This window comes from Chelon labrosus (assembly GCF_963514085.1).
Source record: "Chelon labrosus genome assembly, chromosome: 14".
Lineage (NCBI taxonomy): Eukaryota > Metazoa > Chordata > Actinopteri > Mugiliformes > Mugilidae > Chelon > Chelon labrosus.
The window spans coordinates 16,625,039-16,647,509 of record NC_140347.1 but is presented as its reverse complement, the minus strand read 5'-3'; the positions used below and the strand labels follow the sequence as shown (position 1 = coordinate 16,647,509).

General features: G+C 41.3%; 1 protein-coding gene across 2 annotated transcripts in view; it reads left to right on the top strand.

Annotated features, from left to right (window-relative positions):
- The first annotated feature begins 654 nt into the window (after nucleotides 1-654).
- ppp2r5a (protein phosphatase 2, regulatory subunit B', alpha isoform) overlaps nucleotides 655-22,471 on the top strand; it is a 42,680-nt gene continuing 20,863 nt past the window's right edge. The window contains exons 1-3 of one of the 2 annotated variants that reach the window (XM_084560267.1): nucleotides 655-1,212; nucleotides 1,335-1,750; nucleotides 19,315-19,511. In XM_084560267.1, the coding sequence (XP_084416393.1) occupies nucleotides 1,603-1,750; nucleotides 19,315-19,511 (345 nt within the window). In that variant the 5' untranslated portion in view covers nucleotides 655-1,212; nucleotides 1,335-1,602. Of the gene's footprint in view, nucleotides 1,751-19,314; nucleotides 19,512-22,471 lie in introns of both variants that reach the window. The other variant, XM_084560268.1, reaches the window with a different exon arrangement.

Here is a 22,471-nt window from a genome sequence, read left to right as displayed (position 1 = left end):
ACAAGGCACACCCACCCCATAGCAGTGACACTCCTTGATGGCAGCAGCCATTCCCAGCAGGATGCAGCCTGACACAGACACACACACAAAAATGGTTTAGGAACAACTAAAAAAACATGAAAAACAGCACAAGGTGTTGACCTGGCCTCCAGATTCACTAGATCCCAAACTGAACAAGTATCTGTGGGATGATCCCCTCAACCCATAGGACCCAAAGGCGCCCCCGTTCTGTTGCCAGACACCACAGGGGACCCTCACCTTTGTCCATTCTCTGATGAGTCTGAACTGTTTTGGAAGTACAAAGAAGAACTACATAATATTAGGCAGGTGATCATAATGTTATGCCTGATCTGTGTATATTAGAAGTGCAATGACAGTTTATTATACCAGGTGTGGTAAAATATGATTAGGTGCTGAGCACGCTTTCCCTTTCTCTGATCATAAATACCTCCTGGAGCTGCCTGCCAGTCCTCATTCTGCTCATAATTCACTGTACAGCGTCACCTATTTGTTTTCACATGTCACATGTTCAGACCCCGCCTCCTGCGCGACGCGATTGGCTTAAAAAGTTTCCAGCGTTCCCGAAGCGCCGCCCGCGATTGGCTGCGTGCAACGTCACTCAGCGGCGCCCGCCTGTCAGCGCGCCGCGCAGTCCACCGCACACAGACAGACAGCGACGGAACGGCTGCGCTTGGGAGTGTTTATGGCTGCCTGCGCTGCACGACATCCAGCAAATTGTTGTATTTAAGAATACCCTGCCATTTTTATTTTTTTTTTGTTAGGAGGCCTCGAAACCGTCGCAGTGTGTTCAGCGAGGAAATGCAGCTCATATACCCGGTCGCTCTTTGCGCAGACGCGGTTAACTTTTAAACGAGTCGTCGAGCGAAATTTTAACTTCAACGGTCGCGGATAGTTTTTCGGAAAATCAGCGGAAGTCCGACAAGGATTAGAAAAACCGGTGCTCGGAGACGTACGCTCGGTGTTTTAACAAAGAACTACAGGGATTTCAGGGTCCGGACGTCTTTTGTAACTTTTTTTTTTTTTAAATCCTCAGCAGCGGTGCAGGTTGTTGTAGTGGCATACATTAACGGTTGCTAACATTAGCACGCTAGCTAGTTAGCTGTCAGTCCAGCTCCACTGTGTTGCTGCTGTCGGGACTTCTAATTCAACTTTTTTTTCAATGACCATGTCCTTCAGAGGTTTTTGCAACAGGTAGACATTTTGCAAACACGATGAAGCAGTTAAACGCTTCAAATTTTTAGAAACTTGTGTATATCTTATGTTGTGTGGCTTGTAGTGCGGGGTTTAGTGTTTTTTTTTTTTTTCTCTTTCAGTTTTTCTTTGTTGTTGTTTTGAAGCTTGTTCCCGCATCTCTGAGTGCAAGACACTCCAACGATGCATCTTTTGGACTAAAACCCTGATACCCACCGACCATGTTGGATCATACAGAATAACGCGAAGACAGGCGAGGAGACGGGCTTCAAGCTCTGGCGGTTTGCTCCATAAACTGGTGCTGATGCGAAGAGGAGGAAAACCTTTAATTTTGACCCCGGGGGAAAATACAGTAATAGCTTGTGTGTTGAAGTCAGTTTGTGCATCAAAATGTCGGCCATCTCTGCATCCGAGAAAGTGGACGGCTTCACGAGGAAGTCCGTGAGGAAGGCGCAGAAGCAGAGGAAATCCCAGGGCTCCTCTCAGTACCGCACACAGACCGCTCCGGTGGAGCTGTCTCCGCTGCCACAGCTCAAAGGTACGGTAAGAGGATGACGGGGGGGTCCGCAGCTTAAAATAGTCATGACCAGTGTGTTGTGTTGTGTGTGTGTGTGTGTCCACTGCTGGATCCTAGGCAAACTGCACTCAGGGTGACGCCTATGACCAGGATTACATTTAACACAATTAAAAGACGGTGCTATTTTGTGTTTTTTTGGACACATACAGCCATTTTCTGCACACAACCAGCTTGAGGAGTTTACAACATAGCATTTGAAAAGCTTCCAAAGTGCCTCACAGCAGCTATGGTTTCTTGGAGAGTTATATTGCATCAGTTGTTTTTTTCCTTTTTACATCCAGGTGTTTTTTTTTTTTTGTTTTTTGCCCACATCAGCCTCTGTAGAGCAGGCAGAGCTCATCTAACATGCACAGGCACATCTGCAGATGTCAGAAAGGGGTTAAGAGAGAGACTTCGGCGTCAACATGTTTTTGAGGATGCATCCACCACACACTCACTCTCGCCAATTTATTAGGCACACTACTGAAAATGCATTGCGATACAACAGCCGGGCACTAAATCTTAGCTTCATGAATGTTATGGTATTCGCGGCATTTGTTTAAAGTAACAGAGAGAGAGCTGTTTGACAACCCCATTTTATTCAATGGGCTAGACTAAATAACAAACATTTTTATGTTTTAATTCATGATGCAGTGAGCGTACAGATTAATTATCACCTTTTGTGTGTAAACCGAACATTAAATGGAAACTGCCACTACACTGTCTACGCCACAAGACCCCAGTCACAATGAGGAGCTTATACTGTCGCCCTGTTGACGCTGGCGGAGACTGTTTATAGTAAAGAAAGCTTGGAAGAAGCCAAAGAACGACTTGGTAATCGTCTTCTCTCTGCGTCTTGACAAGTGTGTAAATTGTGATGTTTTAAAACAATTTCCAGTGTTGACACGCAGAGCGATATATAGCAAGCGCCAGAGGGCAGAACTGCTGGAACATTTAATGAAGCATGCTTTAGTTATTCCACATTCATTCCCATACTCTATCTATATAATACTTGTCCAAGCCAGATACTAGGTAGTTTTTTCGTTGTCTTTTTTTCCCGCCTGTCCTCAAGTGTTATGTGTGGACTGCAGGATTGTGCAGAAAGTAATGCAGGACAGCGAAAATGCATCAAAGCGTAATGTAACACCATGTGGGACAATATGGGTGGCCAGTGTCAAACCTTGCAGAGTTTGTTGTCAGTTGATGCACAGCTGTGTGTTTCAGGTAAGGACAAGCAAGTGAGGCAGAAGCCTGGCGGAGTTACGACCTGCCTGTCAAATGTGTAGCACTAACAGTCCTACGTTGAATACGACCCTCGCAGTGTTTTGGGCAAATTGTGTCTCTTGTATGTTTGAATTCAGCTGCTTAAACCTATTTCAGTAGTTTGTCTTTCAAAAAAAAACACAATTTAAATGTCAAAATTTTGTTTTCCTTTAGCCTGCAGTAAAATCTAATCTTGCTGAGCCTGCTAACAACTTGAGCGTACATTCCTGTGTGCACTTTAAAGATTTTATTCACACATTAACTTGTGGAAGTGCAGCGTACGTCTTTCATTGCTAACTGGCAATAACACAAGGTGATGGAACGATCTGCAGTATCCGAGATCTGACGCGATGTAAATTATAACACGAGTACAAACAATGGAAGTGATTGTAGTTTAAGTTGATCGTTTGTTCGAGACAAGCCTCAACTGCTTAACAAAAAAAAGTGTTGGAAGTTAAGTGAAGAGCAGGGCTGAAGTAAGAAAAAGACTTGTCCGGTCAAGTAGAAGGAACTTTTCAACGTGTTGCAACTCACCAAATGTCGAAAACAAGATGTGTCACAATTAGTGGCTGCATTCACACAACTTAAAGGGATCTAAGTGTGCATACAGAGCGCCGATAGGAAGAAGAAGAGTTACTGCCACTCGGCAGGAATTTCAAACGCTCAGTGTGATTTTTCCCAGACTGGAGCATTGCACCACAACAATGCCCCAGACTGACTTGAAACAGCATGGCAGCTATTGCCTGGACAAGGCTGAAAGAGAGAGATGATGGGAAATCTGTATTTTTGCTATTTCTGATTCGTTGATTCTGCTCAGTGAGTGTGAATGGTTGTCTGTCTCTCTGTGTTGGCCCTGCGATAGACTGGCGACCTGTCCAGGGTGTACCTCGCCTCTCGCCCGATTACAGCTGGGATAGGCTCCAGCAGACCCCGCGACCCTTAACAGGAATAAGCGGTTACAGAAGATGAATGAATGAATGAATGAATGATTCTGAAGCATTTTTTGCAAGAAAATGGGCTTGAATAACGTTTACAAGCTATCGTTTAATTTCTAATCAAAGTTTTGAAGAAGTGTTGCAGTTAAGTATCGGCAGAGCTGGAAAGCAGTGTCAGCACATGTTGTGTACTAAAAGTTTGACATATACAGGTTGAGGGATGTTTGTATCGGTGGATCGGTTTGAATTACTGCAAAAGAGCAGCTACATATTATACTAAAGGGAGTAGGTAACGGTTTGAGGCAAATCTATGATAGCAGGAGTTACTGAGAACTCAAACTGAAACACTAGTGACTATAATAATGATGTTTACTGTTTGCCAGTAAATGTACATTAAAGTGAAGGTTAACCCACATTGTAGGTATCTCCATCATGACTCAGACAATTGGGAACCAAGTTAACTGTGATATTGCGCAGACTAAATGTGTCGAGCACCTAATTCCGATGTAAAATAAAAGAAAAAAAAATGTCTTGTGTTGCTTGAGAGCTTTGTTTTGCATAAAAATCTGTGGTGTTTTGAGTCTCACCACAAATTGATCCACCTCCTCTTGAGGCAAACCCTTTAATTACGCATTATATGCACCCGTGTTTCAGAAAATACTCACTAATACAGGACGCAGACAGTTCACTGTGTAGAGGAGGGGTGTCAGACTTTTAGTCCAGGGACCACATGCAGCCCAATTTGATCTCAGGTTGGGACGGACCAATAATCTATAAATAACAACAACTCCAGATGAGTTTCTCTTATCGTACAGGTGGGTGGGTAAACCACCTCATAACTATTTTTGAGTAATCACTCTTTGCATGGGAGGTGAACGGATGACGGGTCTACTAAAATATTAAAATTGAGATGTGTGTATAGCAGCAGTTAGACTGTATGACTCTTTCTAGGGTGCAGAGAGACCTGGTTAGCTTCATATACAGCTATGCTGCCCATGAGAGCTCAGCCTCCCCATGCATTAACAAAACCGCTTTAGCACCATAGTTCCCTACTCGTTAAAAGGAAATACATTATAGCAAAGGTACTTCTAGAAGCACACATAAGATTTATTTTTGACCAGGTGTCGACCAAAAAATACATATTTTGAATAGATTCTTAGTTAATTAGTGTATGGTATCATGTTGGGGCCTGTTTGAATCCAGTTCAGTGTCTTAACAGTACTCACAGTTCCTGGGATGCAGAGTGCTGTAAGATATAGTTTTGCAAACCCCTCCTTCAGCAGTGTCCCGTCACTGTGGTGTAAGAAACACGTCCTCAGGCTCTGTCCACGTTCATAAGCATCCAGTAAGTTCTCAGTGCAGTAAGTGTTTCCCAAGAACAAGTCTGTCATACTGCTAGCACGAGGAGCTAACTAGCAACAGTCTGCAGTGTGGTCACGGTTTAGCACCAATTAAACAGAATTACTGACGGAAAAAGGCTCCCACTGAGCGTCCCGTCTCTCCAGCAAACATGTATACACTAAGTTGTGCAGGCAGGCACGTAACTTAATTACAGTAACTTAAATAAATATAGCTTGTTTAACTTTTAACTGTTTTAGCAGTGACTTCCTTTCACGCTCCGTCTCTTTCCTCTCGGTCCCACCCACCTGGTTTCCCGGTAGGTTAACTTGAACATCGCTAATTGGCTAATCAAACAGATTGACACCTGTCCATACCATTAAGGCCACAAGAAAATGGTGCGTTCGGGAACCATGTTCCACATAGGACATTTCATATACTTAATGAACCATTCCAAATACCAGTAATCTTCTATGTAATTTACGCATTTTGCACTTTGCAAATTCATGCCGTGGGCCAGATTAGATCCTCTGGTGGGCCGGTTTTGGCCCGCGGGGCGTATGTTTGACACCCCTGGTGCAGAGGATGTTTCTTTACACTTTGCTGTAAGTCATTGTCACGGAAATATTACATAATATTCAGAGCTATACTGAGGATTCAATGTTCTCAGGCTAGCCAACTGTAAACATCTATCACAAAGATATTTTAAGGTTTGTGAACTTGACAGACTTATTGTCCACGTAGTCCCTTATTCTGGCGCATTACTTCTCCTCCACTTGTAAGTGCAATTTTCACCAGATTTATAAATAGGAATCCATAAATCACACATTCATATTTCTGACTACATTAGTACCTTACCGTGAGGATGTTTGCAGCTCTACTCATCATTTGTCATGCTTGTTTGCATTCACTGATTGTGCATCTGTTAGTAGCTAGTAGCACTTAGATGTATGAGTCAAGATTTATATACGGTAACGTGAGTCCGTCATTACAAAGCCTAGCTGTCCAAGTGTACTCTATGTTAAGGTGTTTAATTTGTTGAAATGATCTTGCATTTGCAAGAGTGCAATCAACATAATTCCTGTTTTTTTTTTTTTTTTTTTTTTTTGGAGTGCCTATTATCTAGACCAAGGATTGAAATTTCTGCGGCCAGCTTTTTCAGGTGCTAAAAAAGATAGTAGCCTGCAAAGACGCCTCTTCCCTCCTGCAGTGGAGAGGCTGGAGTGCTTACAGCTCCTGTTGTGTGATAGACACTGAAAAGATGAGTCATTCAGAGACCAACATTGTTGCCATGGCAGCCAGAAGCCTTGAGAGCAAGCCAGGGAAATGTTTTACTTTCCAAATACAGAGACCGCTTCGTTTTTAGGTTGATTATTTTTGTCACTGGAGTAAAATTTTCAGCTCAGGCTCGATTCCTAACTGGACATCATGTTATGTTTTGGTTGTTTAATGTTGGAAGCATAAATTACAGTACAATCACAGTGTCAGTCAAGAGGCAGATTGGTTTTTAATTTCCAGTATTCCATTATGCATTATTCAGCTTTAAAGTGACCGTTTCATTCTTGCATGCATTGCTTCATTCACTCAGTTAACACTGTTGGATTCACAATGGACGGTTAAAAAAAAATAAAAAATGAGAGAGAGCTCAACAGAGAGAAAGGGAAGCCAAGTTGGGGTTCTTCTGACTCACGATTTGGCACCGTGATTTTTTAACATCCCTAGAAATTAGCATTTGGACTGCGTGTCCAGAGTTATAAAATCCCAACTGGCAGCTGATCAGCCGCGTTGCCGTCATCCAAAAATGGATGCTGCTTAAGACAAATGTTCAGAGGAAAGGACTCTTTCTCCTCCCGCAACTTCTCCTTGCGTCTCTTTTCACATCTTTTGTGAGAAGCGTCACGGCACATGGATGCAATTTAAGATATTTGGGATGCACCATTACCCATTTTTTATTATGGCTATATTAGCTGCACCTGTGTTGTTTTGTGTCCACCTCAGTCTTTTCCATCACTAGCACCACTAATGACTGAATGGGTTGACAGCTCTTCATTTTCCATCTGACTTTGCCAAAACAATTAGTCAATGAATCATTAGTCGGTGGCTGGAATATGTTGACAGAAATTTGGATGTTTGATCTGATCATTGGTATAAATGTTGAGGCAAAAACACATAGCTAGCAATGAGTCGAACTTCTGTACTATGCAAATGTTTGCTGCATTTCCCTATTACTGTATGTCAGTGTAACTTGAATAGCATTTGGATGTTTGGTTTGTTGGTCAAACCGAGCAAATCATTTGAACACATCGAGAACATTTTGAGTATTTTCTCAAATTTAAGCAAAAACATAATTATTTAAACTGATTAATTGAAAGTAGTGGGTTTTTTTTGTTTTGTTTTGTTTTGTTGCAGCCCAGTTTGATGGATTTTTGACAGATTCAAGTACAGAATCTTTTGGAAATGGTTTGTCAATGTCTGCTCACGAAAAAACATGTCCACTGTATCGGTCTATTGATTCCCAAGTGTGTCCCATATTGGCGGTTTCCGTCATGTCTGCCAGCAGATGGCTAATCGATAAATAATTTTCTAGGACACAAAGAGACAGACGTTCTGTGTTGGATGTGGGTGCGTGGGCTCCTGTTTTCTGTTAGTTTTATGATTTTGCCCGTTGGCAGGTTAGGATTTGCTTCTGTGTTTTTATAAAAAACAAAACAAAAACCCGTAACTTTAGTTTGTGCTGGCGATCTGTTAGCTGAAGCAATGATCCAAAATTTTGCATATTGTACAAGATAAGAGTCTATCATAGTACACAGCTAACTTGTGCTTGTGTTTAGTACACCGTATGGTACACTTTTAAGTATACTAACTGTGACTCAAGCAAGAATGTATTTGTCCTTTCTATTAGCCAATAAAGTTAAAGATAATTGTGTTTAAGGCAATTGTGTTTAACACTGATTATATTTTATAATTACTTAATAAATCTGTCTATTAGTTTTGAACACTTAAAAGGGACCATTACAATATCCGACTGCTCAAGGAGGCATTGTTAAATGTCTTGTTTCGTCCAACAAAACACCACAAAATATTAAGTACATATATATTTTTTCTATATAAGGCTAAAATAAGCAGCAAATTCTCAGATTTTTTGAAGAATATAAATAATTAAAAAGAATATTCACACAATAATGACACTAAAAGTTTTGCAGCACAGCAAGAGGGCTCCTTACCGAGCCAGTATGTACTACTACTACTACTTCTGCTGCTACCACCAGCTTTTTGACCTTTCTAGCTGCATAAAATGCGGCTTGGTTCATTGATATTGGCCTATGCCATTTATGCAGTCTGCACTACAAATGTCGCAGCGCAGCCAGTCCATCCCCGTGTCTGTTTTCCATTGAATGTTCTCTCATGGAAACACGTCGAATTGCAGACCGCGACGTGCTGAAATGTGCTAGCTGGGGCTGAAAATGGGAAAGAGCCAGGGATCTGGGCCTTCAAGTTTTGTTCGCCCTATTCTCAACGCGGAGCCCTGACCTTCTTTAGCTCATCTGGCATTTGTCTTTCTCAGCAACTCTTAACACATGCTCAGGTTTCAAGTAACACACAGTGGTGGTGAGGAGGTAGTAAAACAACACTTGTAGTTTGAAAAAAAAAAAAAGGCTGCTCATATAACAGTACAAAGACTGAAATAGAACCAAACTTCTCAAACATGGACAAATACAAGCTCTTGCTTTTTCATTATACCTAAGCTTTAATGACTTTTTGATAGTGTTTTTGTTTTTTTGCGTTGACTGTTCTCGTAATGACACGCTATTAGGGTTAGAAAACCTTGTAAGCAGACTTAAAGTCACACCTAATAAAACTTGCATTCTTAATTACACATAACTATAATTGAGAGAGACTCTTTTTAGCCCTGAATATGTCCAGCTAAAGTTCACCCCGTCTAGTTGAACAAGATTTAGAAACACACGTTTGAATGATGGCTGATTTTTTTAACGTCGATGTTGGGTAAACAAACCTATTAACCCCCTCAGCTGTTACTTATTAGTGTTCTGCTGGCAGCTGATTAGCTGACAACAGCAGTCAGTTTCCTGTCCTGATTGCCTGCCTTTCTCATGTTCCATACTGCATGCTTTGATTACACTTTGACAATTGGCCATTCATGCAAGCGCCGAGCTCAGGGTAGCGTGCTTGATTATTAGAGAGACTGGTTGTGACTTGATTCATAACTGGAAAGCCTGACAGGCGTTATCTCTCTGCCATCCACCCTAGATATGAATCAGTATTCTCCTGATAGTTGCAGTTTATTTAAAATGAAACTCTAATCATTTGTGCATTTTATGCCTCACATTGATGTCTTTTGTTTCCGTCCTCCACTCTCAATTTATGAACAACCATCTTCAGACTTGTAGCTCTTAGCTTAGCTGCTTTACACACACACACACAGTAAATAATGAATGGCATGAGAATATTTCGCGTTGTTGTTCAAGTTAGCGCCACGCTAATGTCAACACAACTTTGTTTGAGCCGCATGTGGAGTTGATTGATTTGAGCTGACTCAGGTCTCCGTTCAAAATGTACACAGCGGTGTGGAGTTTATTTTAATAGTCGGTGTTTATATTATTTTACTTAACCCTGCCTTTCCTCAACTGTTAAGAGTTGGAAACGACTCTGTTTTGTTTGTTTTTCAAAATTCTATTGATCAGATTAATTATTACAAGCAAAAACTACTTGAAAAGCAGAAATGCAGAGATTTTGCACGCGTTGACCTAATTCTCTCTTATATACACTTACATAAACACACCCTTTTAGCAAACTTAAAAGAGAAAGTTAGCAAAGTGTTTGTTATTAGTAATGACAGGTCACAGAACATCAGACTCAGACTCCATTGCGTAACTGCTGTGCTTTAGTTTTTCATTGCGTTGTTCAAATGTCTCATTGCGTCTTTTTACTGTTGTTAAAATGTGATTCAGATACAGTTGACTTACTACTTTACTACGTTACTGTAAAATACCAGTAGTAGTTTTTATTCTTTTCTCCGTGACAGTCCTGTGTTGACTCAGCCTGCATTATGTGGCTTTGTAATTACTCGTAGATCATACGAAAAGATTTTCATTTTACATTTTCTTTGCTTCTCTGACATTTCAGTATAACAAACATTCAAACTTTTTCTTGGGACGCTTTAAGCTGCCTTTTGGTGCCTGTGTTTTGCCCGCATTAATACTGTGCAGTCCAAACAAATATGGAAACTTGTCCCTGAGTCACATCGTGCATGTATTACCAACATATATAACCAGTTTAGCAGATTTCTGTATGTGGCATCACCACTACGGTCATGCATTACTGGCCACATTTAGCCTGCAGTGGATTGTCGTTTTTCTGGGCTTTCTCCTTGTTGCTACACGTGTTTAGGCGCTGTAGGATGCCATAAAGGCTGAGATCTTTTCCTTATATCTCTCATTTTGTTCATTGTGCGGATTGTAAGTCTATGTAATATAGGTAGGAACATTTGGGACATGAGACATGATGGTAGAATTACATTATATTGCGCGTAAAACAAAATCTATTCGTATGATCACGTTGAAGTTATTATCTCGCCGTTATTTTTAAAGTCTTAACTAAACTCCAAAACGATATGTCCCAGCAGGACAAATCTGTCGCTGTTCAGAGGTCATCCGACCAGCATACTTTTGCCGGGTTTTGTTTTGGTCTCTTTCCGGTTGGCTATAGTTCTGTGAACTGTTGACGGGCACCAAACGTGCAGGTATTTGTTTAAAGTCGTTTATATAAGGCGAGCTTTGGATTTCTGAGTTATAATATAAATATGTTTGTTGTATATTTAACCGAGAATAGGTCAAGACCCCCCATGTTTATACCATCATCGTTATTTTTTCCACGTTCACACTGAGAATGTGTCCCGCGTAAGCCAGAGTTGTAATGCAATCCTTTTATCGTTCGCAAAAGGATAATATTTTGAGGAAGTGGGTCTTTTTATAAGCATGATTTGAAGTTGAAACGAGATACCAAGTACTGCTGCAGCAGAGGAGCAGTAATCAAAATGCAAATGCAGGTCAAACACTTGACTCTAGCAGCTCTGAAAAATATTTAAGCAGCACGTTGTTAATCAAGGAAATCATATTGTCGCAAAGTTGTCTCTACACTCTATACTTCAAAATGTTTTTAATACTTTGTGTATATAAAAAAAAAAAAGTCACAATCTCCCTGACAGTTTTGTTTTCCTGTGAGACTGTTGCCCTTTGCTTCAGCACAGTGCTATTCACTGGGAATATTTGGTGCTAAAATATGAAAAAAACCATTGTGTAACTGCTGTAATCTCATATTCAGAGTTGCTTTCTGTTCAAACAATGATAATTGTATTTAATAAGAGTTGATTGGACACCAATCAATCGGCAACCAATCATCATCAGCTGATACTCCACCTAAATAATTAGGTCAACGGCCAGCCAGAAAAGCAGAGGATGCAAAAACCGTGGGATAGTTTCCCGTTTGCAATCCCAAAATGGGATCAAGCCCCAGATAATGTGGTTTTGCCTTGTGATGTCCTGGCCACTGGACAGGAGCAGCAGAGCGTAGCGGGCCCCGCACACCAAGAGAAAGTACAGCGAACTCGCTCCTCGCATGCTATGTATGTATGCTGGCGTCAGCTGCCGAGCAGTGAAGATGAACATCCGCATATCGGAGCCAGTCGTCCCTTGTAGCGGGCAGACGCTTGTTTTTGGAAAGTACAGCAAAAGCCACTTTTCTGCTCGGTACGAGTCTACTTCTGTGCACCGTGCACACTGTTTTTTTTTTTTAATTTCTTCTATTAGCCTACTGGAATTTAATTAAGGAGTAAATTAACAAAGCCTCTCTTTTCGTTCTTTTGACCAGCATACTGGTATTTAAAGGAGTATACAGATAAGGCTGTTTCTGTTCCTTCCATTAGCCTAGCGGAATTTATTGCTGCGGCTTCAGTATAATTTAATCAGTTTTCAAACTTAGGTATTTTGTGCGCATGTTTCCTTCTATTTAATCGGTTTAATTTAATCTACATAAGATATTCATTATAATCCATTTAACTTTATGTGTTGAAAACGTGTGTGCTGTGCTACTTTCGATCAGCTGTCCAAGTTTGGAGAAGCCAACCTACGTGGGACTGAATTTGACCAGCTGTCATGACATCTCTCAATGACTGCGTTTACATGGTCTTTAGTATCCTGATTTTGAGGCTTATCCCGGCTTTGAGCATATTCGGGATATGGTGTTTACATGGAACACAGAGAAACCCGGTTATTCATATCCCTGTATACATGATAAATAACAGTATCCCGTTTTCCGATCGCTGCATCCTATCTGCGCATGCGTGTTTTACGTCTTTTTCAGTGTTTTCCAACGCGACCTAACTTGTTCAACGGAGCGAGGTGGAAAACCAGCGTCACGTAGCTTTTCCGCAACAGATTTGAATACATCAGCATTTCGGTGTTTTCTGCCATCTAAACACGTCGTTATGTTTAGTTCTTTCATTACTTTAAGGGAAAATTCTGTCTCTTCGTCGCTCCAAAAGTGAGACGTTCTCATTGCCGCCATGTTGTTTGTATATCTAGTGCGTCACTTGGCGTCACTCGCGCCTGCGCAGACAGTGGGCAGCCGTCAGAAATCGGGATAAGGTGTATACATGCTTCAGTATCCCGGCTTCTATCGGAGTACTCCAGGTAGCAAAGCCGGGTTTCTTGAAATCGGGAAATGGGCATATCCCGATTTCTGAATTCGGGATATGGTGTTTACATGGACAAACACGAAAACGGGATACTTCAATATCCCGATCAAATTCGGGATACTAAAGACCATGTAAACGCAGTCATTGCTAAATCCTGGGAATCGAAAGTATTAAATTCCCAGAGAGTTCCTTAGACTATGACTTTATTTATGCAGGATTGGCCTTTTTTCATGAGTCAGTTCTTCTCATGTCCGTTAAAATACACTCATTTGAACTGTCTTGTGCATTGCCAAAATGTCATAATAGCTTATCTGTGAATATATTTAGCAACTTGCTGGAAAGTATCATCCTCCCTGTTTGACACATTGATATACACACAGATCGCTCTACATCAGCTAATACCAGAAATGATCCTCATCTTTGGTGATGCATTAACTAATTGGTCTTAAGTCATAATGAAGACAAAAAGGGTACGAAACAAAAAGCACAAGCTAAACAGGTGAGTCAGGTTTGTTTTCTCCGCATATAAAGAAGTGCCAGATAGTTGCCCCTTGTGTGCATTAATGAGAGACTGCATGTAATTATACACTATGTGCTGGAAGGGATGTTTTCTTTCATACAGTATTGAACTCGTTCAACCCGTCACTCACGGTAATTTGTGCAATTTTATGCACAATACTTCCTCCTCCTCCTCCTCCTCAACTCCTCTCACCATAGCTTTCTGCAGAAGTCTCAACACATCTTTAATTAATTTGTGTAATTGTACACAATGTGTAATTTTTTTTTTTTCTTTAGTGTGCCGCTCATCTGCATGTGGTTAATTCAACATTTTATTGCATGTTTTATGTCACGACTCCCACTGCAGTGCTGTGGTCATAGAGCTGACAACATGTTTCCTGTTTTGCCGTCGAATCTTGACGGTTGCAGTGTGTGTTGCCGTGAACCCATCTGAATTGTTAAGGGAAAATGTGTATTAGTGTTATTGGATGCGATGTCTGCTGTTCTGTTTCTACCTGGAACTTGTGCCGATAGTAACATGCTGAAACTCCTGCATGTGACAATTCGCCTTTGGCTAAGCCCCGCCCCCCCCTTAGTTACTGTTGCTACGTCCGACATTCTCTTCTGGGCTGTGGTTTTCTGGTTATCTATAAGGCTCTGGTATCAACATGGCTTATGCTGTGACAGCTCTTCCTGCTGAACTTTTGTCAAACTTTTATAAAGCAGCAAATAAAGTGTCCGATAGAAGTAGGCAAAAGGGGGCTGCAATATGCGTTCGAAGGCTATATTCAGGACATACAAGTGAAACGCAACGAACAACAAGGCATCCAAATAGAGGCTAAAGCATACCGGTCACAGTCAAAAAATGAACCACCGCATATCCTATTAATCGAGACGGAGGCTGGGACTGACAGTATCAAGGAGCAACACTGTTCATGCAAAGCTGGGTACGTCTCTATTCACTTCTATAACCGTTATTACGAAGCAAACGGACTAACGTTACGCACGTATTACGTATTTCTTCAGCGTGTGCTAGCGTATCAACAACTATGCAACTTAAGCTGCAACGGTGATGTTTTGGTTAGCTCCACAGGGTTTTGCGCGCACATCATTGGGCTTATCCATACCCTGGATAGCCTATATACCGACAGTATAGCCTGCCGAGACCGAAAATATGAGACGCCTGCGTTAAAGTCAATGGAGCGCTGTGGAAAAGGTGTCGGACCCCTGTGGGAGCTCTCTTGGCTGTGATTGGTCAATCTACATTCTAGGGTGTGGCTTAGCCAAAGGTGAATTTTATGGGTGATTATTTGTCACTGAACTGTGCACAACCCATTGTTACTGTTATCTAAAAGCATCTGTTCTTAACCGCGGTGTCTGGGATTAATGGTGCTTCCTGTGTCTGTAATTGAAGGACATGCTGTCATTTTTAAGATATTTAAAAGGTCAGCAATTAAGAGTAAAACCTCTAATCCTACAAATGCTTTTGTCCTAGAGCCGTACTAATTCCCCTCACAGTAGAGGTACTTTGTCTGTAAGATCAGCAGATACACAATTAAGACCATTTGTGAATGATTTAACGAGCAACTAGAAGGAGTAGTTCCGCATCTTTTAACCTTATTTTACTCGTGTTCATGTGTGGTTTTAAATTGCATGTCGTTGCATCCAGATAGTGGTCTGAGTGAATCCTGAAGATGGTCATAATATGCCGCACAGGGAGATTAGTTTTCTTTAAATGTGCTGCAGTTACGATAAAACATGCAGTCCTACTTCATCCTCCAGACAACAACAATGCTTGTTGCACTGAAACAAACATCTTGGCACATGTTTTGGCAACTCGATTCATTTGGAATTTCTCTCTGATCTCTTGGACGCTTTCTTGTTCTTTGTTCTCCCTCGTATCTCCTTGGTTGTAATGGAAATATTTTCCTTCCTTTGCTGAGCACCCTGAGGAATTTGTGCACTAATGCATCTGTATGCGAAAGGCAAAAATAGCTTCACATTGGGGGAAAAAAAGCATCCACGAGCACAGCCATTATTCCTTTCAGAGGGATGACAACAATCCCTGTAATGAAATAAAATCGTTTTTTTACATACTCCAGTTATTGAGGAAAAATATTTGGGTTTATATTAAGCTAAGGCACAGAGCATTGTCATCTTATGCATGAATTATAAAGGGATGGTGGTGCTGGCTTTAAAGAGAAAACTATTTCAAAGTGAAGCGATATTTTGGTAACTTCTTATTTACTTTTTAGGGGATTGATACCATGGTCATCTTTGTGTGGTACATAAGTATAAAGCTACAGACAGTTAGCTTAATTCACTATACAGACTGGAAGGTAAACAGCTAGCCTGGCTCTGGCTGAAGGTAAAAAACAATATCTCTCTAGGAAGACCATTAATGTGCACAAATGAACATGTTATATGTTGCTTTTTTTAACCCATGCAAAATGGATTTCTGGACTTAAATGTGGTACAGATCAATGTGTAGTTGCCAGGCAACCAGCTGAATCCAGGAAGATACTGCATCCGACCACCAAATTCCTCTTTTTTTGTGTGTGTGTATTTAACACTTAAAGGAACCGTATGTAAGAAATGTATTTCAATTAATCATAAAATGGCCCTGATATGTCACTAGACATGAAGAAATCATGTTCATTTCAAATACTTATATCACTGACAACAGTGGTCCGGCCAGGATATTGTCATTTAAAAGTGAAAGTTGCAGCCCTCAACTGATGTTGATGTTGTCATGTTGTGTTTTGGTCTGAGGCGCCACCCTCCACCTATCTACCAATCACGAAGTCAGTAGAGTTTCGTCATCCGGGTTGCCAGCTCTGCTCTAGTTACCACAGCTGCAGCTACGAACGTGTCGGATAAAACATGTATAACGTTACGAAACCTAAGACCTCGTTATGAATCCGAACTACGTCGTGACAAAGTCAGAAATAAAACAAGGATTTGTATAGGAGATGCCTTTGAAAGATGTAGACGGCTGAAAACGGAGAAGTATTTGAAGACAGACGCCAACGTTGCTAATTTTCTCCTGGCTAACTTACTTGTACATAATGTAAATGGACATTTCAAATATTCACGACAGTCGAACAAAGTTATGCATGTTCGTGCAAAGTAATGTTACGTTAGTGCATACAGAGGAGGTGGTCATCGAATTGAAAAGGTAAGGAATTGTTTGGGAAATAAAAACGGCGAGTCGTCATTGCTAACATTAGCGATGCATTATGAGCCCGTTTCTCTGTCATTATGCTGAAACGCAGAGGAAAACAACATTAGCACGTCGATTATGGCAATGTGAAACGTAATTGAGACGTATTGAGTAGCCTAACGTTACCTCGGTAACCTGGCAACCTCGAGTCAGGGGGGAGGTTGGAGGGGATGCACCGTTCTACAGTATTTTGAAAGTGATTGCAGTACCAGTTTTGGCCAGTTTTGGCCACAATCTTACATACTGTTCCTTTAATTAAATGATAATAATTAATTAGATTCAGAGGTTCTTATAGTTGGATTTTTTCTTCTTTTTGACAAATCCATTCTTGTGGTTTCTTCTTGTTTCTAGTGTTTTGTGCTGAGTTAACACGTTGCTAGATGTAGCTTCATATTTTACATGTTGTCAACACAACATTTCATCTAACAGGAGCACTACCACAAATAAGTGTACTTCCCAAATAGGCAAACTTTTCCTTTATGGTGCAGTCAGATAATAATAATAATAATAATAGCTTGGACTTATATAGCGCCTTTCATAGTACCCAAGGTCGCTTAACAATGGGAGGGGGGGGGGGGGGGGGTTAGGGGTCAAAGGACTTTGTGAAAAGAAATGTTTTGAGGTGCTTTTTGAACATGGGCAGGGACGGGGCAGAGCGAACATGGAGTGGTAGAGTGTTCCAGAGTGTGGGAGCATTGACAGAGAAAGCTCTGTCCCCAAAAGTCCGCAACCTGGTCCGGGGGATGGCCAGCAGGTCCTTGTCAGAGGACCGCAGGGAGCGTGACTGAGTGTAGGGGTGGAGGAGATCAGTGAGGTATTGTGGTGAGAGTCCATGGAGAGATTTGTAGGTGAGCAGGAGGATCTTGTAAAATGTAAAAAATATATTTAAAGTAGATTGTGGCCCTAGTGGTAAGCGAAGCGGATTTGTGATGATAGGGTCACTGGTTTGAATGCCCTCAACATCCATGGCTCACCACCCCCCAAACTGCCCCCCAGGCGCTGCATGGGTGGCTGCCCACTGCTCCAAGTGTGCTCCTTATGTATACAAATGGCTGCTGGGTTAAATGCAGAGAACAGCTTTCTCCTTTGTGGGATCAAATAAGGGATATTTATTTCATGTTTCTCTGTCTTAGCAGCATTAGCATCCACTCGTCACTGCCTAGACAAACATTGCAGGTATTACTCTAGCATGCCTACTCAACATGATGACAACCAGCTCCTACACACGTCTACTACTTACAGGAAAGAAATGTGAGCTGGGCATGTGTCATGTTAACAACAGCAGTTTGAGGCCACGGGGACGTCGCAGCCCTTTTTTTTTCCTCTTTCTTTTTCTAGTTCGGCATTCGGCCTGCCCTTTCAGTGTGGAATCCTTTGAGATCCGATACTTTGGAAAATTGGCATTAAGGGCAGAGCGCCGTGTGTTAACAACTCAGCTTGGTGCAGTTACTGTCACATATTGAGTTCCCTCTGAGCAGCGGCCAGTGGTCTGACTTGCAGAAGTGCAAAAGTACTCCGTGACCTGTCAACATCACTGGGACATTTTCACCACGTGTGAAACTCATTGTGAGTTTTTTGGCTGGTCCTTGACTGTGAGATTTCTCCATGCCTGATTGGTTACATACTACAGCTCAGTAAGAAACAAGCGCTGTTTCACAGATCTGAAATGTTTTGTCAAACCAAGAGTCCAATACCCAAAGAGAAAGTGTTCACATTTGTGAAGCTGAACCCAGCAAATGTTGGGCTAATTAAGTTGAAACTACAACTCGAATAATTAACCAATTGACGGCATTGTTACCATTCAGTTTTCTTTTTTCATCAGTAAGTAGGTTTAGCTCTTTTCTCACTAGTGTCACTAGATATTGTAATCATAGTCAAGTAAAAAATGTTTTTTTGTCAACAGTTGTGATGCACAGTGTCTGTGTTTGTGTAACCCCAGAAGCCTAGGGGTATCTGGTTGTAGGGCTGCAGTAAATCAGAAAGTCAGTGCGACTAGACTACAGCTGTAACGTCCTGCTGCTGCTGCTGTAGCACAATGAGTCCAGTGTCTGCAGCAATGAGCTGCTGCCGTGCTGGAACAGAACATCACTGTACAGTGTGCCGCTGCATTTATGGGCGCCTGCTAAATGCTGTTTATAGCTTAGCTGGGGTCAAGTTTGACAGCTCTAATAACCCCGAACGCACTCACCGCCTAATCCATAAAAGGCTTTGCAATCAAAGCCGAGAGTGACTAGGTTGCCTCTGTGTGGCGGATACATTTGGTCTATTGTGTCTGTCCACTAGTTTGTGTTGTAGTTAGATAAGTAACGTTATGCAATAAAGATCATTAGAGGATATTTGTTGTACCTGTGTGTCTTTAGAACAGTTTTTGAGTTGATAACAGATGCTAAATCCAAAAATAAACAATAACATAATGCCCTTTTTTTTTTTCTGCACAAGCTGGTCACGCTAACCTAAAGAACAGTTGCAGTTGTCATCCCTGCTTGTTTCATCTGTTTCCATGGAGAGTTAAATCATAGTTTCTTGTGGATATCTCCAGTGAATCAGTGTATTTCATTCTCTTGTGTGTTTCCAGATGCCCCCTCCACGGAGCAGCAGGAGCTGTTCACTCAGAAACTCCAGCAGTGCTGCATGCTCTTCGACTTCCTGGATTCGGTGACGGACCTGAAGAGCAAGGAGATCAAGAGGGCCACACTTAACGAGCTGGTGGAGTATGTTTCCAACAACAGAGGCGTGCTGGTGGAGTCTGCGTACCCGGAGATCACTAATATGGTGAGAGTGAACAAATGCATTCAGGATTGGGATTCTCTAGATTTATTCTTCACACGTTAGAAAATAAACTAATGCAAATTGGAGCAAAGCAACAGCGGCAGCAATTAAAATCCCACGAGGGCTCCCTCTCTGTCACCGTGTAACATCCTGTGCACTTGAGCAGGATTAAAAAATGGAGGCTGATTGTGTGTCTAGACAGGATGTGTGTGTCAGCAGGTACATGTTACTGTCCTCATGCAAAACCCCCTTCCTGCACTGGTTCCATTTTAAGTGTGAAGACGACATTGTAAACACAGGAAGAGGATTCATTTAAAGCTCTGTTTTTGGCTTTTTGGTTCAACATTGCGCTGTACATTGAACACTGAGTGTTTGCCACCGCTTTGTTTACTTTGATTTCAGATTAATGACAATGTTTCTAATGTTTCCATACAGTTCTAATAATCCTTGGAATAGAACAGAAAAAGATGCTACTATCCATTTGTTTGTGTGAGGATTATTACTGTAAGTTTCACTGTGTGAAATGAATCTACTGTGTTATGATTCTGGCAAGTTTCTAACCTCAGTTAAAACCAAACTAACCTCGTCCGGTCACCACACAGTACCACCTGTGGCTGTTTCACATCAGCTGAAATGATCTTTTACTCTTGTTTGTTCTCCAACACTTCATGTCACTGAAGACTAAAAGGAAACACACATCCTCTGAAGTTGTGGCTCACAAGCAGAAAGAAGAAAAGAAATAGAGGCTGAAATCTGGATAACATTGAACACTGACATTTAGCAATTAATTCAGAGAATACAGAGCTGTAGCTACAAGTGAAATTAAAAGCATCTTACTGATTTGGGTTTTTGTTGAAACAGTGAGATTTATAAAAGTGTCACAAACATGCACACAAGTTTTTAATGCATATATTTGAGAGTGTCTTAATAACTTCTGTGCTTCTTCTGTGCGTCTTTGTTTTCTGGTGCGATTGTTATCAGATTTTCAGTTGTCATGAATCAGATAATTTTAGAAACTTGCATGTCGTGCACTCATGCACTCAACGTGCGTGGGAAATGATTGACTCAGTGAGGATAAGACAGTAATGCTTAAACTGCAATAGCATTCAGAACATAAGCGATGCACCATATAGCGTGCAGTAGCAGCCTTGGTCGACGTCTGTGTGTGTGGTTGCTAGGTGGAAACACAATAGCACGTTTGACAACCAGATCCTGCAAAGTATTTTTGCTCAACATGGTATAGATTTGTGTTCATAGCAGTTGCCCTGAGGAGCCTAGTTTCCTCCCACCGTACAATAATGACTCATGAAGCAGCATTTAGAAACGCAGCAGTCGGCCCTGTTGTCAGTGCTGCAGTGATTCACTCCACGCTGCAGATTATCGTGATGGACACCGTTGAGCACATCCACAGCTGAGTCAAGGAGTCTTCAGATTACTGATGGACTATAGGCACTAATCCATGTCATGCCCTGCAACTATTGATTTAGGATCTGGTTTGTCTTTCATTATTGACTTTGAGGTGTTGTACAGTTCAGTGTAATTGCCCTATTAGAGTGTCTGGCAATGCACTTGAGAGCAGATTGAGATGGATGGACTGCAGGAGTTTGGATGTTGTGACTTCAGAAGAAAAACAACATTCTGGGCTGCTTTTACAGATAATAATTTGAAGGCTAAATGCACCCTAAATGTTCAATATATGTCATTTTAGCAGTGCTTTTCATTTATCTGCTTTAGGTTTAACCTCCCCGGGTAAGACCGGGTGCATACTTCGCACTTTAGAGCTGGATAAATTTACAAGCTCTCAGTGGTAAATAAAAGACTAATAAATAGGGATTTTATGTTCTTTGTGCAGGATGTCATGATAAATTGCCTTGTATGCCCACACAAGCACGGAACACAGAAGGAAATCTCCATTGATGCCAGCAATCCAAAGTTATAAAAATAAAACTGATCACACTAATAGAATCTTACTAATAAATCACACTAGACAGAATCAAGAATATCTGCTGTAGTTTCGTTGCGGTTAATTTTAAAAGTACACACTTCTCAAAATTTCTTTATTGAAACATGATGATGACTGTTTTATTACAGCTTATTAAAGACAACAAATGCTGATGTTACTATAATTGAATTGTTGGAGAAGGAAAGAGAGAGTAAGAGAAAACAAGGCTGCTGAACATAATTGTTCTTTAAAGGAACCGTATGTAAGAAATGTATTTCAATTAATCATAAAATGGCCCTGATATGTCACTAGACATGAAGAAATCATGTTCATTTCAAATACTTATATCACTGACAACAGTGGTCCGGCCAGGATATTGTCATTTAAAAGTGAAAGTTGCAGCCCTCAACTGATGTTGATGTTGTCATGTTGTGTTTTGGCCTGAGGCGCCACCCTCCAGCTATCTACTAATCACGAAGTCAGTAGAGTTTCGTCTTCCGGGTTGCCAGCTCTGCTCTAGTTACCGCAGCTGCAGCTACGAACGTGTCGGATAAAACATGTATAACGTTACTAAACCTAAAAGACCTCGTTATGAATCCGAAATACGTCGTGACAAAGTCCGGAATGGCATGGAATTGACCCTCGACTTTTGGATGCTATATTCTACCATGTTTGTTGGTATAGGCTAAAAGCCCCGTGCTTCCGTACATATAGACAGTGGATTTTCCATGGTCGCCCGTGCTAAATGCGTTCATAAAAAGCTTTATATCGCACCACTAGCAGGGTATGAAAACAATCTATGTTCCGACTGAAATGCGGTATTACAGTACATCTTTACGAAATATTTGGCTAATCGCCATTAGTAAATTTTTGCGATACACAATTACTTCGCAAAACATCTCTCATGAAGCATAAACTTTCTTAACGGAAAAAAAAACTTACTGTGTAGGACTCGTCACTTGCCATTGGAAGCTCCTTGTAGCAGCCTACGTTCCTGCTGGATCCTGCAGCTTAGCTGGCA